Source organism: Balaenoptera musculus, chromosome 21 (genome assembly GCF_009873245.2).
Source record: "Balaenoptera musculus isolate JJ_BM4_2016_0621 chromosome 21, mBalMus1.pri.v3, whole genome shotgun sequence".
In the NCBI taxonomy this organism is placed as follows: Eukaryota; Metazoa; Chordata; class Mammalia; order Artiodactyla; family Balaenopteridae; genus Balaenoptera; species Balaenoptera musculus.
Window position 1 is genome coordinate 33,399,101 of NC_045805.1, and position 19,759 is coordinate 33,418,859.

The 19,759-nt window shown below is 42.1% G+C and overlaps 1 protein-coding gene across 3 annotated transcripts; it reads left to right on the plus strand.

The window, feature by feature from the left end:
* The first annotated feature begins 2,820 nt into the window (after positions 1 to 2,820).
* Positions 2,821 to 19,404, plus strand: GOLGA7 (golgin A7). Of its 3 annotated transcripts, none has more exons than XM_036838908.1 (6): positions 2,821 to 2,904; positions 3,169 to 3,301; positions 8,329 to 8,481; positions 15,031 to 15,132; positions 16,271 to 16,332; positions 18,784 to 19,404. In XM_036838908.1, exons 2-5 carry the CDS (start codon positions 3,191 to 3,193, stop codon positions 16,316 to 16,318), a joined length of 414 nt encoding a protein of 137 aa, XP_036694803.1. In that variant the 5' UTR covers positions 2,821 to 2,904; positions 3,169 to 3,190; the 3' UTR covers positions 16,319 to 16,332; positions 18,784 to 19,404. The 3 variants fall into 3 exon arrangements, with proteins under 3 accessions (XP_036694803.1, XP_036694804.1, XP_036694802.1); XM_036838909.1 differs by lacking the exon at positions 2,821 to 2,904 and adding an exon at positions 2,905 to 3,011 and having other exon boundaries at positions 16,266 to 16,332; XM_036838907.1 differs by lacking the exon at positions 2,821 to 2,904 and adding an exon at positions 2,905 to 3,011.
* Positions 19,405 to 19,759: the final 355 nt, after the last annotated feature.

Consider the following 19,759-nt stretch of genomic DNA (forward strand, 5'->3'; position numbering starts at 1 on the left):
AAATATTTCCAAAAATATTACCCTTTTACACATTGTATGAAAACTGTTTTCTTTGTTTACTCCGCTAAACTGACAGTTTGAGGGTGGAAACTGTTTTACCTGTTTCAGGGTGTTCCCAACTGCAAATATTAAGTGTGTAGGAAAACAATTCCCAAGAGATCTTACTGCGGCAGTAAGGAAGCATCAACTTCATAGACAAACACTAGTAGACATTTAATGCAAAACACGATCAGACGATGGAACAGAATAGAAAATCCAGTAACACACACACACACACACAAACACACAGACTGATTTTCAACACAGGTACAAAGGCAATGCAGTGGAGAAAGGAGAGTCTTTCCAACAAATGGTGCTAGAACAATTGGATAATCATATGGAGGGGAAAAATGAACTTCATACCTGTGGTAGGCAGAATAATGCCTTCCTGACGATGTCCACACCCTAATTCCCCCAAACCCAGGAATGTGTTAAGACACTAAAAAGAAAAGCCACAGAATAGGGAAAAATGATTGCAAACTGTATGTCTGATATACGACTCTGCTCTAGAATATACAAATAACTCTTAAAACTCAAAATAGGAAAATAACCACAAATAAAAAATGGCAAAAGATTTGAACAGATAATTCATCAAAGAAGATATATGGATGGCAAATAAATACATGAAAAGATGTTCAGAATCATTAGGCGTAGAAAAAGTAAAGTTATAACCACAAGGGGATACCACAATACAAGTACTGGCAAAGATGTGGAGCAACTGGAACTCTCATTTGCTGCTGGTGGGAACATAAAATGGTACAACCACTTTGGAAAACAGTTTGGCAGTTTCCTAAAAAGTTAAACATATACTTATCCTATGATCCAGACATTCTACTCCTAGGTATTTACTCAAGAGAAAGGAAAACATATATCTATACAAAGACTTGCAGATGAATGTACAATAGCAGCTTTACTTGTAATAGACAAAAACTGGAAGCAACTCCAGTGTCTATCAACAGATGAATGAATAAACAAACTGTGGGGTGTCCCTACAATGGAATACTATCCAGCAACAAAAAGAAATGAATTCTTGACAGCACAACAGATGAATCTCAAAATAATTAGTCTATGTGAAAGAAGCCAGACAAGAAGAATACATACTGTATGATTCATTTCATATAAAATTCAGGGAAATGCAAACTAATGTATAGGGACAGAAAGCAGATCAGTGCCTGGGGAAAGGGACTGAGTAAAGGAAGGAGGGATTACAAAGGAACACAAGGAACATTTTGAAAGTGATGAATGTTCACTATCTTGATTGAGGTGATGGTTTCATGGTTGTATACATGTTAGAACTTATCAATATGTCTGCTTTAAATACATTCAGTTTATTGTATGCTATTTATACTTCCATAAAGCTGTTTTTAAAATACAATAAGAGAAAAAATTTTAAATATATAGTAGGCAGTATCAGAGAGTGGTGCTAACAGGTTATACATTGGTCCCCCTTACCCAAGGCGGGGGGTACATTCCAAGACCTCCAGTGGATGCCTGAAACTAGTACCAAAGTCCTAGTTTGATGCCTGAAGATAGTACCAAACCCTATATATACTTTTTTTTCCTACATATACATACCTATGATAAATTTTAGTTTATAAATTAGGCTCAGTAAGAGACTAACAACAATAACTAATAACAAAATAGAACAATTATAACAATATATTGTAATGAAAGATGTGAATGTGATCTCTCTCAGAATATCTTATTGTACTGTACTCACCCTTCGTCTTGTGATAATGTGAGATGATAAAACGCCTACGCGATGAGATGATGTAAGGTGAATGACAGCGTTAGGCTGCTATTGACCTTCTGATAATAGGTCAGAGAGGAGCATCTGCTTCGGGAGACCCTGGATCATGATGATGTCAATGATGGGACGTCAGGAGTGGACATGGATGATTGGGGATACCAAAGGGATGGAGCCAAAAGCAAGACATTCCATCACGCTACTCAGAATAGGCACACAACTTAAAACATGAATTGTTTATTTCTGGAATTTTCCATTTAATATTTTCAGACTGAGGTTGACTGGGGGTGGGGGCGGAGGTAACTGAAACCTGGGAAAGCAAAACAAAGGTGGAATACTGTATCAGCCAGGCACACCAGATAAAGGGCTTTCGTGGCTGCCTTGCAAAGGTATGCCGAGCTGGGGGTCGGGGTCGGGGGGGTAAGGGTCCTTGGCAAGCCTCTCAGGAGGCGTGGAGGCTGGACTGCTGGATGAAAATCTTTGGGGTAGAAGGAAAGACAACACCTCCAGGAAAGTTGAAGGAGGGATGCTTGACAATGAAGCCCATACAGCTTCTCCCTCCGCCCTTCCTCCCCCCGCCCCTTGCCAAACCGATCGTCCCCCGCCAAGCCTGCTTTCCATTTGTAAATCTGTGTGAGCAGTTGTTTTGTAGAGTTGGGTGGTGTCCCACGTGTAAACTGAGACTTCCAATCAAGAGTGAAAATAAACCCTTACAATCGGTGATCAGAAACTATGTCGCCATGATGAACGAGGAAATGACACACCAGGGAAATGACACACCGGGGAAATCCCGAGTCTCGAACCCTTTGCACCCTCAGATGAACTCGGTCTCCACCGTTCTCCCCGTCGCCCCGCCCCGCAACCCCGCCCCCCTGGGTCCTGCAGCCCCGCCCTCCGGCCCCGCCCTGCGGCCCCGCCCGGCCTTTTCCTTCCGGATGGACTCCTCCCTGCTAGGTGGGGGACGGAGTCGGCCCTGGCCCCGCCCACGGTGCCCGCCCCCCGCACCGCAGCGCGCAGCCTCGGCAGGATCGCTTTACGGCCGGAGGAGTGGGTGGGTCCTAGGCTCGAGGTAGGAGGCCGAGTTGAGGGGCGAGGAAAGAGGCCTTTTGCGGCAGGACGTAAGTGACGGCGTAGGCGGTGCGACAGCCGCTGGAGGGCAGCGGAGGCGGGTTCGTGTTTCCCGGGCCGAACCGGGCTCTGGGGGGCGCGGGGCCTGGCCCGGAAGGTAGCCGAAGGCCCGCGGTGAAAGCATGGGTGAAGGGGAGTGGGGCGGGGAGGCCTTGGGCTGCTTTGGGCGGTGGGTGGGTCTGCGGGGCTGGCGGGCTGGAGTCCTCGGTCCAGGCCGGATATCTGACCGTGGTTGGTGTCCCCCGAACCCGCAGCGCGGCCCGTCCTGTCTTCGCCATGAGGCCGCAGCAGGCGCCAGTGTCCGGGAAGGTTTTCATTCAGCGAGACTACAGCAGTGGCACCCGCTGCCAGTTCCAGACCAAGTTCCCCGCGGAGCTGGAGAACCGGGTATGCAGCCGGGCTCCCCGCACCTGCTCTGGGGCGAGCCCGGGAGCCTCCCCCGGGGCGGCAGGGAGTGCGGGTCTGGGAGGAGCAGGCACAGAAGCGGCCTGGGCCGGGGATGTGCGAAGAGGATCGCTAAGCAAGACCTGGTGTTTGGAGGAGAAGGAATAAGGCCAAGCCCCCGGGTCTGACGACCTGGTGGAGCTCCATGGTGCCCAGGGCCCTGATGTGTGCACCGCCGTCTTCCCCTGCCGTCCCCACCCCACCCCGGGTCATTGACCACAGTGATGAGGAACTAATTCCTCGCGCTCCAGGCCACCTACCTCAGCGTGTTGTAAGCTGCATCCTCCAACCTCACCACGCAAGGGAAATAAATATCATTATTTTCGTGACTGGCGTTTGTGGCCACAGTGCTGGCCGCACTGCTCGGCAGGAAGGGTTTATTATTAAGGGCTGTGCTAGGCAGTGCAGACAGGCCTTGAACCTGGAAAACGCAGAGCATTGGATGGGCCTGGGCAGGGAGATACCTCAGAACGAGGCCCTCAACTTGTCCCTCGCAGTTCTGATAGCTGGGAGCCGCCTGTACTGTGTTGCCTTACAGGTCAGAATTGTCATCAGGATGTGGGTCCTTTGGGCAGCCTTGCATGCAAAAAGGGATGTGCTTCCCCTTTCTTCAGACTTAGGAAAAATAATGGTAATGATCATTGTATCTTACTTTAAAGGTACAGTGACGTGAGCATATGTGAGTATGTGTGTTTTTTTGTGCCCACACGTGTTCACACACCCAAAGACAGACTGTTTGGTCTTGAGCTTTGTAAGATAAAGCTGTGTGTTTCCTATTCAGAGGTCAGTTTCTGGTTAGATGGGAGCAGGTTTTGTGGCTCTTTCCTCTTTGACAAGGGGTGGGTGCGGGACTGAGAGGTCATTGGGCATGGGTGTGGAGCTAAGAAGTGCTGGCTTTGGAGTAAGTAGGTGTTGATGAGTACTGGAGCACTGCGTAGCAGTCATTTAAAATTGGCTTGTGAGGAGGTGGGTTGTCCTACCTGATTGCCAAGGTTGTAAAATCAACAGTGATCAATTACAGTGTCCTTTGGCTTGATGTATAACCTTCGGCAGGTTAGTGGCCCAAGTATGTTTCTTTAAATGCAAATTAAAGATCCAACACGCCTTATAAAAATGATGTGTAGACTAGTTTGTTTGTGAAATGCCCTATAAATGCTGCAGTTTGTTGTCACCACGTTATGAGGTAACCCAGCCTGACACTAGCTGGACGTTTCCACAGTGGTTTGCGAAGATAGAAATTTGAGCGTGTTGCCTCTTGGTTAGAGCTACTGAATGTTGTTTTTTAAAAATAATTTGACATCACAATTAACATGGTTTACATTTTAGGACTTAGATGAAATGGATCAAATGTTTTACTTTTAAGCCTCTTACACGGAAACTCTGACTTAATACTATTTATGTACTTTCAAATCACTGTAAACAACTCTTTTGCACCACACTTATTTGGATGTCACATGATGCCTTTGTTTAAAAGTTTTAAAAGTCAAACTTCCCACTCATAATTGAGCCAAATATATGTATGTAGAATCAGACATGAGCCTTCTACTCTGTGTGTGGTGGAGCCTTTATTTTATAGTCTGAGTACAGAAACAATGTAGTCACAGAACTTCACTGACTGTTACAGGAAATTGCTGTCTCTAAATTCTGGAGTCCTTTTACTTCTTTGACTTCATGTAGCCCAGAACTGCTTGTGATTCTGAGTACTATATGGAATGTTATTTGGTGCTTTTCAATTGTGCCCTTGAATTTTCTTTTTTTTTTAATGTTTGGGTTAAAACACTAGCTTATACTTTAAACTGCTTGGGAAAGCTTTGATTTTTTTTTTTAATGTGTCGAGATTAAATTTAAATTACAGGTTTAAATTTTCCTTGCTTTGTTTGATGGAAAATTGAAAGTTTCTTTCTTTGTTTTTTTACTACTGACCCTAAAAATTGTACTGATTGCTCTGCCTCTGGGGCTGATTTTCCCTTTGTGAGAACATTGCACTTGGCCACTTAATAGAGGAAGAAATAAACATGCAAATGTTTTGTATGACTTTAAAGCATTAAACACACACATTTGTACCCTTTAATTTGTGAGTGAGGACAAGTTCTGTCTGTTAGTAAGTTTACTTGCTCACTGCCTGTGAGAACTTAATACTTTGATGTGTAAGTGCTTTGTTGCCAGGACAGTTCTTTAAAGAAAGCTCGATTCTCACTTTAGCAAAAATACAGACATCTTAGGCACCCTTGGCCTGGGCAGCAGAGAAGTGAGTGAACTATAATTGAGGCATTTGTTCCCCTGCATCCCTTTAAAAATATGTCTCTATATCCGGTCAGTAGAAATTACCTTTGACTTGCAGTTTCTTTAAGCTTCAGCCCCATTCTTTGACAGGTAGTTCAACAAGAAACAAAAATTCTGGGAAGACTAGCCTGATTTCCTATTTCTATTCTGGCTTCCGGTGTTTATTGGTCCAAATTTGCATTTAGCTCCAGCTTGACATATCTCCAAATGTCGATGTAGCTGCTATATTAGCGTGCAGGTACCGAGGTGTGAACATTGACAGCCATGCTTCGTGGTGCCTGAAGGGCATGAGAACAAGGCCCACACCTGCTCTGTAGAGCCCTTCGTAGTAAGTGTATCCTTGCCCTTACTGCTGCCCATCATGCTTTTTCCCTTTTTATTATTTTTTTTTTTTGGCCGAGGTGCGAGGCTTGCAGGATCTTCAGGGACTAAACCTGCGCCCTCGGCGGTGAAAGCGTGGAGTCCTAACCGCTGGACCACCAGGGAATTCCCCCCCGCCCCCGCCTTTTTTTCAATTAAACTTTTTAAAAAAAATTCTTCACCTTGGACTTTTTTTTTTTTTTTATGATCTATGATTTGCCTCCAACCTATAAAGCATTGCAATCTTGGAATAACTTTTAAGAATTAGTGTTTCTGGTAGGATCAGTAATTCTGATCTGAAAGAAATAAAATGTTTCTGGGTTGATTCCCTAGTTTTGAATCATTCTGTCCAAAGAAACGTAAATAATTCAAAGAACTTTCTTTCTCAGATCATAACATCGTAGTAAATCAAATGCAAGTGTTTGAAATTATCTGGACCTTTGTGCTTTTACTGATGGACAAACTGAAGGCATTAACTTAGGCAAAACCAGGTGGAGATAACAATTTACCATTAATACTTGTACACTGAGTTGTTTTCCTAAGTCTGTTTTCTGGGAATGGTGACAGGTTGCCTGGGTGACCGTTCATAACACAGCACCTCTTCAAGTGGAGGCTCAGTGAAGGGACGCTACCCTGGCTCTCAGCACCGTCTCCACCCACCCAGCCCCGGTCAGAAACACTCATGTTCTGGAAAGTTAAAAGTAGCTCCTTTTAAAAAAACAGGTCGAGCCACCACCGCTTTAAAGTTTTCATGCCTTTGGCTCATTGAGTCCTCACAGTTTTCCACATGAAGGACAAAACAGCTGCCTCGCACCTAAAGGGTTTCAGTAGCTTAAGGGTGATGGTCATAAATCATCAGATGTATTCTGTATGTTAACAGAGAATTATGTTCTTGGGAACGTTTTGTCTCAAACTGTATACTGAGGTTCTTTGAGTTTCTTTCTGAGTCTATTTCTATGTAAAGTCTTCATAAAAGAGAGAATTCATATGTAAGTAGTTATTAGTTTTAGGAATAAGGGAGATATTGCGTGAGAGAAAGCGGAGAATAAAGACAGATAAGTTGTGCTTTGTTACCTACCAAGAATGCTACAATTGGGTGAAATACTCAACTAATGGGACTTGAAATTCCTAGGGCAAAGTATTGAGATTTGAAATCGATGAACTGTTAAAAGAAGAAAGTCATGTGCTATTGGAAGAAGAAAGTGAAAGCAGATGATGAGAGTGAAAAGGGGATACAGTAGTAGTATTAGTGTACATGGTGTCACTGACTAGAAAACGGTAATAGGAACCCGTGGTGTGAAGAGTTGTGTAGTAGTTTGAGATTTTTGCCTGGTTCGGTGTCAGCTTTTAGTAACCAAATAGTTACTTTAAAAGAGATGGGAAATGAGGAAATAATACAGTTTGCACCTTTTTTTTTTTTTTTTTTAAATTTACTTATTTATTTATTTTTTATTTTTGGCTGTGTTGGGTCTTCGTTTCTGCGCGAGGGCTTTCTCTAGTTGTGGTGAGCGGGGGCCACTCTTCATCGCGGTGCGCGGGCCTCTCACTATCGTGGCCTCTCTTGTTGGGAGCACAGGCTCCAGACGCGCAGGCTTAGCAGTTGTGGCTCACGGGCCCAGTTGCTCCGCGGCATGTGGGATCTTCCCAGACCAGGGCTCGAACCCGTGTCCGCTGCATTGGCAGGCAGACTCTCAACCACTGCACCACCAGGGAAGCCCCAGTTTGCACCTTTTGATCTGCTGAAAATGTCCTTCCCTTTTTTGCCTAAGTAGATTCCAGCATTTAGGGACTTGATTTAAGATTACCTACTCTTTCCAGTTAAAGAGAATGCACCCCTCCGTTTGTTCCCCCACCATACTTTATACATGCCTCAATTACAGTATTTTGTTGACTTACTTTGTTTTTATTGTTACATATCGGTTATGCTCGTGACTGTAAATGCCTTGAGGACTAGGAAGTGTCTTAGTCATCTTTCTCTAAGGCCTGTCACGATATCTGATGGTAGGTGCTTCATAAATGTGAATATGAGAGAATGGAAAGATGGAAAGATTGTATAATTTAATTAAGTTACCTGTGATTCAGTATAGAGGATAAAGAGACACCATTTTGAGCCTTGATGATATCCAGTGTCCATAAGAAGGATAAAATTAAACAAACACTAACCAGTTTCAGTAACTTACGTCCAGATTTAATCACCTAAAAATTTGTTTGCGGACAGTTAGATAAGAATGTTGACAAAACAGCAACCTAAATTAGTGATAGCAAGCAGGAGTGAGGTGCTCGTCTTTTTTTCCAAAACTTATTTTTAAATTCTTTTTTCCGTACAGATTGATAGGCAACAATTTGAAGAGACAGTTCGAACTCTAAATAACCTTTATGCTGAAGCAGAGAAGCTCGGGGGCCAGTCCTATCTTGAAGGCTGCCTGGCTTGTCTAACAGCGTACACCATCTTCTTGTGCATGGAAACTCACTACGAGAAGGTAAGCCTACCTCTGTTTTCACACAATCTCTTAAAATCATAAAGAAGGTGGGTTTATTACAGGTTTATGTTTACAGGGTGACAATTGCAGTAAAACTTAAAGGGACAGTCATAATAATAATAGTTCAGATTTTATTGTTGCTTCTATGACCAGACACATAGAAAAGAATCCTGAGTCTTTCAGAAACAGGTTGCCTTGTTAATATTCAAATCGGCTTACACTTAAGGAGAATGTAGAAAATCCATGTTCTCATTCTGCCTAGCCTTCTGAGAAGCCTTTTCTTTATTTCCCCAGATTTCTATCCTCCATCTTATCCTCCCCCCTGAGTTCTTGTCTTCTCTTTCAACTGTCTGCTGGGCCCAGTATTGCTGGCTTCTCAACTTATATGTCCAGAAGTCAAGCCTCACACCTCCCCATTTCGTTCAGTAGCATCCTGTCTTTTTCAGGACCATCTTTAGGTGGAGGGCTAGAGGGGGAAAATTTATCAGTTGTCAGACTGAAATAGCTTCCATTTTCCCATTCACTGACTTTATGACTTCTGCCACCACCCTGATTTGTGCCCTTATGACCTTTCTCCTAGACCAGTGCCACAGTCTCCGGAGCCTCTCTCCTTCCCTTCTTTTCCATTTCCAAACAGCTGCTGTGTCGTAAAACACAGCCGTGCCTCCCCTGCCGCTCCTGCAAAGTGAGAGGCTTCCCGGGTTCCATTTCAGGCCCTTCTCGAGCCCACCTCCAGCTCACCTTTCCAGCTCTGTCCCGCGCCCCTTCCTCACTTTGTCTTTCAGCCAACCACGCAAAAACTCCGAGGTTTTCCTCCACCTGAAGTGCCGTTCTTCCCGTGTCCGAATCCCACCAGTCCCTCAGTCCCACTTTCAGCTAACTTTTTATCTACCCCTGTAATCGGAATTCGTTCTCTCCTCTGTATCCCCCAATGCTTTACTCGTATCTGTTTTCTGGCACTTAGCACTCTCTACTTAGGAACGTAGCCGTTTATATTCTTGTCTTGTTTGCCCTTCAAGTATGTCTTTTTCTTGAGGTCAAGGACAGTGTATCCCTCTTCAGGCCTAGCACCATACTTTGGGTAGATGAGGCACTCATTTACTGTGTGTTAAGTGAATGAATTTACGTTAATCACAGTAAACCCCAAATAGATAATTAAATTCTGACCATGATTAGAAAACGAAAGGCTGTAAGGAGATCTATATTATACCCACCTGATAGAAGTTTCCCTGTGACTGTCTTGCACTCCATGTGGTGGAGAGCAGATACAGTTGCAGCTAAAATGTTTTGAGCTGTCGGCTGAAAATGATGCTGTATTCTTCCTTAGCATCCTGACACGAATTCCCGTGGTGTTACTAAAAGGGAACACTGAAGAAGAGTAGTTTATATCCTTCTCCATGTCGCACACTCTCATTCCTGCTTAACATTCCACATCAGAAGTTACAGAGGATCAGTATCAGCTTTCAGTCTGTTCTGTCTTACCAGCTTCTCTGTAATAATACATTTGGTGAGTGAAGGGACAGGGATTTCATTCATTCGATAAATATTTATTGAACACCTACCATGTGCTAAGTACTGTGCAGGGGATATTACTGAACAGGGCAGACATGGTTGCTGATGTCATGGAGTTTATAACTCAGTGGTAAAAACTGATAATAAGGAAACAAAACCCACAGAATTGTAAGTCGTGATAAATGCCTTGAAAAAAACCAACTTCCTTAGGATAGAAAATACAGGAAGGACCTAATTTAGATCATGTGGTCAGAAAGGGCCTCTGAGATGGTAACATTAAGCTGCCGCGTGAAGGATGGGAAGCCCAGGGCCCTTCAGGCGGAGGGATGAGTGTATGCAGAACATCAGGCGTCCCCCGTGCGGAGCGGGGCGTGGGGAGAGGAGGGCGGAGGCGACCCGAGAGGTGAGGGGACCTGCATCCTCCGGGAGTGTGTGCTCCGTGGAAAGAGGCTTAGATTTTATTTCCCTGCAGGGAGGAACCACTCAAAGGTTTTAAGCAGGAGTAATAATAGGACTAGATTTTCATTTTAAAGAGATTCCTTGGCTCTGGGGGGGAAAGGTATAAAAGTGGAAGTAAGACGCTTCCTACAAGTCCAGGCAAGAGAGGGAAGATGATAGCTTGGACGGGGAGCAGAGCAGCAGGGACGGAAGGAGGTGAACAAATTCAGGGGATGCACTGGTGGTGGAGCCTGGACCCCCTGAGGAGCCACTGAGCACGGTGGGTAAAAACAGTCATCCTGGGTGGCCATTAAAGACGTGTGTAATATTGTCAATTTAAGGTAGAAATACATCCTCCAGAGTATTTTATTCATGCTTAGTGGAGTATTAGATGCTTGAATTCTCATTTCACTATAGCTTTTAAATTTGTTGATGAGATTTTAATTAACTTTTATTTATTTGTGTGCAGTTGCTACAATAGATACAGATACCTGCTTCTGACCTCAGTTGTAAAAAGAAATTGGTAATTGGGTGCCAGCCAAGTCATTTACTAATGATGAGATCATGGACAAGTTAATCTCTCCAAGTCTGAGTTCTCTCAACCATAAAATGGGTCTTAGACTGGTGTTTGCCAAGGGGGAGGGGGCTGGGGGAGGGATGGAGTGGGAGGTTGGGGTTAGCAGATGTAAGCTATTACGTACAGAATGGATAAACAACAAGATCCTACTGTACAGCACAGGGAACTATATTCAGTATCCTGTGATAAACCATAGTGGAAAAGAATATGAAAAAGAATGTATATACATGTATAACTGAATCAATTTGCTGTACAGCAGTAATTAACACAACACTGTAAATCAGCTATACTTCAATTTTAAAAAAAGGTAAATCTAAAAAAAATAAATGGGTCTTAGAATTAGTAAATTGCCTTATATGTGGTAGATGCTGAATAAAGTTTTCTTAAGGTAGATTTAAAAATTAAGTTAGTGTATATATATGTATGTTTTAATCAGGTATTTGTGAACTTACATGTTCAGTTTTTTTATTTCAAGTGTATAAGTAATCTTTTTTAGCAGCTGCTAGTTTATTTATCTACTAAAACATTTAGCAACCCTTAGTTAAAATCTTTTTGATTATTAATCTTGGAAGGAAGTTCTCAGTGTCAGAAATATAATGGACTTGCGTTCATAGGTAACATATAAGGTACTACTTTATAAGTCTAGTTAAGGTCTCTTTCTTTTTACAGAGTAAGTATTAATAACACAAGTAAAAACCAAGTAAAATTAGTCAAGAAACCAAAATTAAAGGCATGGTCACTTTTTGTAAATACATGATTTTATTTTAGAAACGACAGGAATAACTAGATCATGCAAAGTAAATAACTGGAATGGTCATAATTAAGATACAATGTACCTGTACTTTTAAAAGAAAACATTTTAAACATGTATCTGTATTTTTGATACCCAGCCACTCCCTCTCTCCAGTTTGTCCCTTAGGAATTTCTGTGCTGTTATTTTCTACTTTATGAAAGGACAGGATTGAGTCATTTAGTAGCCTTTATTGTTTTAAACACTAAAACTTCTAGTCTACAAACAGTAAGCCAAATATAATTGTGCTTACACTAGTCACGTGGGTTAAACTTTTGAAAATTGTAAATAGGCCTTTTAAAACCCACTAGAACAATCATGCATTTTTTTTCCTATAATGTGCTATTCATTGATTTAAAATGAAGATAAAGCCTTCAGTGTTATTCCTCTCTGTTGCTGCCCATTATGATCAGGGAACAAATGGGCTTGTGGAAGGTTCTCCTCTCAGGAGCCGTCTGCTGTGTTCATCATCCAGAAGACATCCCTCCTGCCCGTGGGCTGTGATCTGAACGGAGCACAGTCAGAGGAGCTTAGATCTTTCTGAAAATACTGAAATCCTGGTGCTCTCACTCAGCCTCACGTAGGATATCTTTCTTTGAGGGTCTGGTAGGCTTTCTCCGGTTTAGTATTCTCAGGGAGGATAATAGTCTTTCCTGAGGTTTGAGTGTTTAGCTTTGTAAATATTATATAAATTGAGGTTTTATTGAGTGTTTGAAGATAACAGAGATAATTTTGTTCAGTATTATAGTTTGTTTTAACATTGATTTACCAAAAATAATAAAGTATGAGTAATATGTCAACATAAGGTTTCTTGGGGGTGAGAATGCTGCTTTGTCCTGTCTGGGATGAGGTATGAGTTGACTCATATTAATGCTTTCCTATCGCTAATGACACTAAGAGTTTAAAAGCAACTTGGTTAGGACAATGCTGCCTTCACCACAATACCGTAAGAGGATTTGGAACTTATACAAAAAGAAAACTAATTGTTTTCTTTCTGAACTGATACCCAAGTGCCCATGAATGTTATTAAAGTTTAAATAAAAACCTTGCCTGACACAGTTCTGCTTGAATCGCGTAAAGGAATGCTGTTTCTTTGCTAGTAACCTGTACCCAAGGAGACAGGGAGGAAAGCTGTTCTGAAGGAATTCTTTCTTTGAAACCAGCCATGCAGGCATTTTCCTGAGTGTCCCCCCGAGTATAAATGGACTGGGGTGAGGGGAGACCGGCTGTCCAGTTTCCACCTCTGGCAGGTGAGCTGAGAAGGAAATTGGAGAGAAGATGGAGGGTCCTGAGTTGGGCATCTTCATGGGCTACTTCCTTCCCCATGACATTTTAGCATGATTGACAAACGCTGATAGAAAGATAGCGCCCATAAAGACCGAGCACTGCTCACATTCTTTGAGAGTTGAAAATAGGAGAATGACATATGTACTTCAGATAATTAGGTGAAAAGCTCTTTTCTTTAGAAATAGTATTCTTAAATTACTTCATAACCCTGCAGATTGCTCTTTTAATAATATCACGCTCTTTTTTAAAAAGTGTAAAACGTTAGATTGTATTATTCCCCAAAGATGTAACCTGAATAAACTATTTATTTTCCTTCAATGAGAAAATTCATTATACAGACCACATAGAGTTTTAAATTCTAAATCAACTTATACCAAAGCACCTAAATTTTAACATCCTAATTTGTTAGTTTGGCTTGGTATATTATAGACCCACACATAAATCATTTCTTAATTTCCAACTTCATTTTCATACAGTTCTTTTTTCCCTTTATGTTGTGATCACATTTATCTGTGACTTTATCATATTCTGGTAGTGTGAATTTAAGAAAACATATAGTAATTAAAGAATTGGATCAAAGCCTCTTTGAAGATTAGAGCCAGAAAAGGATTATAATGACTTTGAAATAAAACATGTAACTCTTTGATTTTGTATATAGCTATTAAAATTTATTTTCTTCTAGGTTATCTGTTTCAGAATTGCCCTTATTAAAGCTGGAGATTTGGCAATTTCCAGAAGTTCCTTTGTATCCTATCTGGTTTTTGTCTACATTTGCTTTGACTTTTACAACCTTAATACTAAACTTACAAGGTTTAGTGAGGTTGAGGTTCCCATCTAGGGCACAAGAGCAAACTACAGAGCAGCGCTCCATGCAGGCCTGGAAATGATATAAGACACTTGTCATCAGAACCTCCATGGCAGCCAGCACGCGCATGCTTGATAAAGGGAATAAACTTTTCAGTTTTAAACTCACTGGGCTCCCTTTGTTGTAGGCCTACCTTGTATCATTAGTTAAAATGATGAAAATGGGGGCTTCCCTGGTGGCGCAGTGGTTGAGAATCTGCCTGCCAATGCAGGGGACACGGGGTCGAGCCCTGGTCTGGGAAGATCCCATATGCCGCGGAGCAACTAGGCCCGTGAGCCACAGTTACTGAGCCTGCGGGTCTGGAGCCTGTGCTCCGCAACAAGAGAAGCCACTATAGTGAGAGGCCCACGCACCGCGATGAAGAGTGGCCCCCGCTTGCCGCAACTAGAGAAAGCCCTCACACAGAAACGAAGACCCAACACAGCATAAATAAATAAATAAATAATAAAAAAGTCTTTCTTAAAAAAAAAAAAATTTGATGAAAATGTACAAAGGAGAGAAGTTCTCTTTTTTTTCCTTTTTTCTCTCTTTTTTTTTTTTTTGGTTGCGCCATGCAGCTTGTGGGATCCTAGCTCCCCAACCAGGCATTGAACCTGGGCCCTCAGCGGTGAAAGCGCCGAGTCCTAACCACTGGACCGCTAGGGAAGTCCCGAGAAGCAGTTCTTAAGTATTAAGGAGAAGGCCAAGAGCTGTCCTTGATATCAGAAGAGGTCACATGATGCGCACTTCACAAGTAGGGAAGGGGAAAGCATACTAACCCTCGTGTGTATAGTCACCTTGTATTTCTCCACAACCAGGATGAAGGTGACCAGGAGGGGAGGGGGAGGGCGTGGCTCTTGTGCCGCCGTGAGGCCGCATCTGCGGTGGCACTTGGACCACGTGGACGGTGCTCGGGACTGGGGGTCGGCGGTGTCGGGAGCCCCGTGGCCTTAGCCACGTAGTCAGAGCCGTCCCTCCACGTGAACACCCATTCTTGCTTTGAAAACTAATTCCACTGCCTGAATATTTTGAGGTCCAGCTGATGCTTCACAGGGAAATCTGATGAAGTTTATAAAAAGCTGTGGTGTTTCTTTTTGTCAGGTTCTGAAGAAAGTCTCCAAATACATTCAAGAGCAGAATGAGAAGATCTATGCTCCCCAAGGCCTCCTCCTGACAGATCCCATCGAGAGAGGACTTCGAGTTGTATCTTTTCAGCCTAGATCACGAGGTCTCAATATCTGTAAACAGAACCTTTTGATTGGTCCTGTGAAGCATCGGCCGGAGAGAATTTAACTCCCTTCTGCCGTACTTGCCCTAGGACTCTTCTGTGAGAAGGCACACCCGCCATGAGCCCCCCAGCTCCAGCCCTTGACGCACGCCTCTCCTTCCTCTGTATCACGCTGGTCTCTGTGCATTGTGTAGTGCTCGGGTTGCCGTCATCTTGGTGGCTCTGTGGCATCTTGTAGTAATAATGGGAGTGGTGTGAGTCATGCATTTCAGCTGCAGAGGCTGGACCCAAAGCCCCCTTTGAAATGCATGAACTCCTAACGTGCAGCAAGGTTGTCCAGATGAATCACAGATCCGTGGGTTCATCTGGCTCATTGAAATCAGCCACAGCTGCCAGATGTATCATTTCATTACCTTTGACATACTGCGCCTATTTTTAGAGGCAGCAAGCTTTGAAAATCACGAAGTGAATTTCATAAATAAAATTGCAAAAAAACTAATTTAGCTTGATAATGGGAGTAAAATAAATAACTGGGTAAAATAAATTTTTTTTAAAACCTAGGTCAGATAACCCCAGGCCTTCCGGCTGATAATAATTTCAACAGTTTTATTATACTCAGCAGCAATGGTTCTTAAACTTTTAGACGTTGTGAGCCCTCTCCCAAGAAAAAGTTTGCATATAATTTCAGGGCATTTTGAACCCCTGACTTCATTACCTCCATGGATGCTCAGTTAAGAGCCCCCCCTTAGTTCTACAATAAAGCATCCTTTTTCAGATTTTTTTTTTTTAAATGAATAATCAGTGTTTGGGGAGGAGCTACATGTGGTATACTACAAGCAATTACAGTTCGTAAATTTTTAGCAGGGTGTAGAAAACATCGTGTTTAACTCAAGCAGGAGAAAATTTTAATAATTCAAAATAAAGCAAATAATTTAATTTTTAATTATTTAAATAATTTAATTATTTTTAATTATTTAAATAAGAATTTTAAATTAAGTAATAATTTAAAATAAATAAAGACAAGTCTGCACAGATCGTACCTATCATCTCGCCGTGGTCCCTTTTTCTGTGTTCTGTTCTCTAGTGTGTTTTCTTAACAGCCATGCTGCTTAGATTGAAATTACTATTTATGAAGACAGAGGCATGAGCAGTGGAAGATAAACATAGGATTAAAGGTAAAAATGAAATTATATGATTTATGTGCAATTTTTGTAATTTTGTAGGATGCATGTATTTTCTTCCCTGCACCATAAGTAGTGGCTTATTCTCTGTACTGGCTTGATATTTAAAATGTGTATTTAACCCAAATTCTATAACCCAAGTGATAGAGAATTTAATCCTGATTTTTTTTCTTCCCCCTGTATTGTTTTCAGACTGGTTTTGTTGTTACTTTGTTTTGGGGGGTTTGAGAGGTTTTTTTGGTGGGGGAGGCATCTTATTTTATTTTAATATTTCAAAACTATCCTAGACATTTTAATAGATGGGTCTTGCATATAAGAATCAGTTCAGAGATTTCCCTGCCTAAGTGACAAATGGCTTTAATAACCAAAGAAACATTTCAGAGTGGGGTAGGGAGATTCTGACTATTTCATTTATTTAAGTGGCTTAGCCCTTTAGAAGAACACTTACCTCTAGTGGGTAGAACCATAAATTTTCATTCTTTTTAGAATGTTTATGTTCTTATATATCCATATAATGACCTTGAACAAGTGAGAAACAAATTGGTGAATACTGATGGGAATCTATAGGAAGTATCACGTGGAAGCCACAGTACCTTAGCCCAGCCTTCTAAGTGACAAAAACATTGTACTTCACTGTTTCTGCCAAGTTCAGTCATGTGCTCTGCCTCCCAATAGTGTTCTGCTGCTGTGCTTGCCTGATTGACTTTGTCTGCAGGCATCCATCACTAATTCACAGGCCGCACAGAAACAGATTCTACCAAAGCAGACCAGTTCCTTCGCAGGGCAACAGTCATAATAGTAGCTACCGTTTTGAGGGTACCTGCTATGTGCCCACTATTATACAAACGGTGTTTTCCAATTCTCACAAGATTCTGCAGAGGATTTCCCCCACTTTACAGATAAGCAAACCAAGGTACAAATATATTAAACGATGTTCTCCAAGTCACACAGCTAATGGGTATTGAGATATGAACCCAAATCTGATGGACCATAAAACCCCTATTTTTTACACCGTACTTCCTCTAAGTACGTGCAGCAGCAGAGACGTGGAGAAAGGAAAGAGTTGATCAGATTATTCTAAGTATTTATCCCCTTCTTTTCTTTTTCACTACCTTTTAAAAGTACGTTTTGTCTGCTCCTGTGCCATTTGTTGAATCCTACAAAGCTGCCTTCTTTTAGCTCTAGGGAATGTGTCACACAGATTCTTACAAGCCACAAACCTAAATAATGACGCCCTCTGCTCGGTGTTTTATTCTTTACTGAGGCTTTGTTTTGGAACACTTAGTGTTACCTATTCATGCACTTTCTCACGTGCAGTTTGCAAACTGGTAATTCTCAAACGAGCAACCAGGAGCCCTACATGTGGTATCTGTGACGTGCCATTGGGATGAGTTTGTTTGATCGGTTGTAGCTGCACTGACTCGGCCCGATCCATTTGTCATCATGGCTCACTTTGCAGCGATTATTGCTCAATACACTGGTTTTCTGAGGTGGTGAGGGGTTTGGAGCAATTACACACCAGAGACCAATCTATCAACATTCAACAGCAGTGAAATTTTCAAATGAGATTTACAGTAGGAACTTGTGGTAATTTCGTGAATGCAGATATTTTTGTTCAGTGCGGTTTAGCTTTCCGAGCTATGTGTCCCTCAGACCCAGGATCCTGTGTGGGCTGAGGTCTTGGAGGAGGGGGAAAACTATAAGAATAATGAATTCAGTTCTATAATTTTTCTTAAGTCTACATGGTGTCTGCAGGTTGAAGCATTATATGGGAATTAAATTGATGATTTAACAGAAGAGTACACAAATCATGGAGGTGGCCTTTTTTTTAAAAAAGAGCTTTGAACAAAATATTTTGCTCCTTTTAAAATATTTAAATTTTTTCAAACCTTTATTATTAAGTAGACTGATGGTGTTTTCTCTCTTTGGATTAAGATTGTCTTCTTTACTCAAAAAACAGAATATGTCATTATTCTGTCACAATAAATAAGTGATGATAAAAATAACCAACGTTTGTTGGCACTTCCATGTGCCTGTACTTTTCTAAATGCTTCATTTTAATTATCACAACACTCCTGTGAGGTAGATAATGTTATCCCTGTTTTTCAGATGAGGAAACTCAGGCACAGAGAACCTAAGTTACTTGTGCAAGGCCAAAAACAGGGCAGGCAGTCATGGAGGTGGGCAGGCCCCGGATTGGCCGCCTGCCCCGTGCTGTGCTACCTCTCCTGACAGGATTGGTCAGAGATGGAAATGCACAGCCTTGGCTCTCTAGACCGTCGAGCTGTGTGCTCACTCTGGCAGGTAGTACAGATCCAGGGATTTTATTAGCTAGCGCCTGGCTTCATGGAGTGTAGCCCACGTACGAGGAGCTCCCATCAGTCTGTGTTTGGAGGTTAGTTAGCACCCCTTTCTAAAACCTTTTCTTCTCGCCTCTAACTCTAGGCCCACCTCCAGCTGGGACCCTCGTCTGTCCACCGGCCGACCGCAGAGTGTCCCCCACCTCCTCTCCAGAGCATCATTCCTTCGTATCTGCTGCCAGAGCCACGGTGCCATTCACTCCAAGGACTGACTTTGTAAAATTCCACACCTGGAGTGACCTCTAGTCGCTCAGCATCCACTTTGTGTCTCCAAATTGTGTAGGACTCTGTAATCTTTTGATTAGTTTTTGAGAAAACGCAATGAAGCATTTCACTTTCTTTATTCAAAGCCATTAATAAAATATGCAGTTGGTGAGCCCAACGCAGGTTATTTCTCACCTGCCACCAGGGCCGGTGGTTCTCGTCATTCCTTGGGCTTCAGCAAGTCGTAAACTAGCCAGTGCTCAGTCGTACTCCCCCAAATTCATAAAACGCTTTTCTCCAGGACTTCGGTGAAGGGTGGGCTGTGTCTGGTTTTGCTAATGCATCTCCCAGATTTCAGAGAATTACCAGTTTTGCCATGACTCAGAGCTTAAAGATCAAGTTCTGCTGTTCAGTTTCTCAAACTGAAGCTCATTGGAAAAATAATGTATAATGTTACTTGTTTTATTGTAGCAATTCCTGATTAAAGCAGTATTTAATGCAATTTCCAGGTTTTTGTTTTTTGGGTTTTTTTTTTTTGAGAATTTTGTTAATACTGCATTACCTTGAACATTGGGAAGATGTGGTATGTGTTGCTTTTTCCTTATAAAAGTAAGTAAGCACAATAAAGTGGATGCTAAACCATCAAACACAAATGTCCCTGCTGTGTCCCTGAATGAGCAAGTGTTAATAAATATTTTAATTATAGTTTTGTTATAACTTAAGAGAAAAACATTTGATAGGAATACTACTATATATTGCTAATTTTTAACTATCCCTACTGGCAAACCTTATGATTCCTAGACTTTCCTCATATACAGTATTCAGTGCACAGAAATACTATGATTGGTTCAAGTTCA

Bases quoted from the DNA above. Each gene is read 5' to 3' on its own strand.
- GOLGA7 (XM_036838908.1), top strand. From the start codon at position 3,191: ATGAGGCCGCAGCAGGCGCCAGTGTCCGGGAAGGTTTTCATTCAGCGA. The intron at 3,302-8,328 runs GTATGCAGCCGG...TTTTCCGTACAG, and splicing joins CCGCGGAGCTGGAGAACCGG to ATTGATAGGCAACAATTTGA. The intron at 8,482-15,030 runs GTAAGCCTACCT...TCTTTTTGTCAG, and splicing joins TGGAAACTCACTACGAGAAG to GTTCTGAAGAAAGTCTCCAA.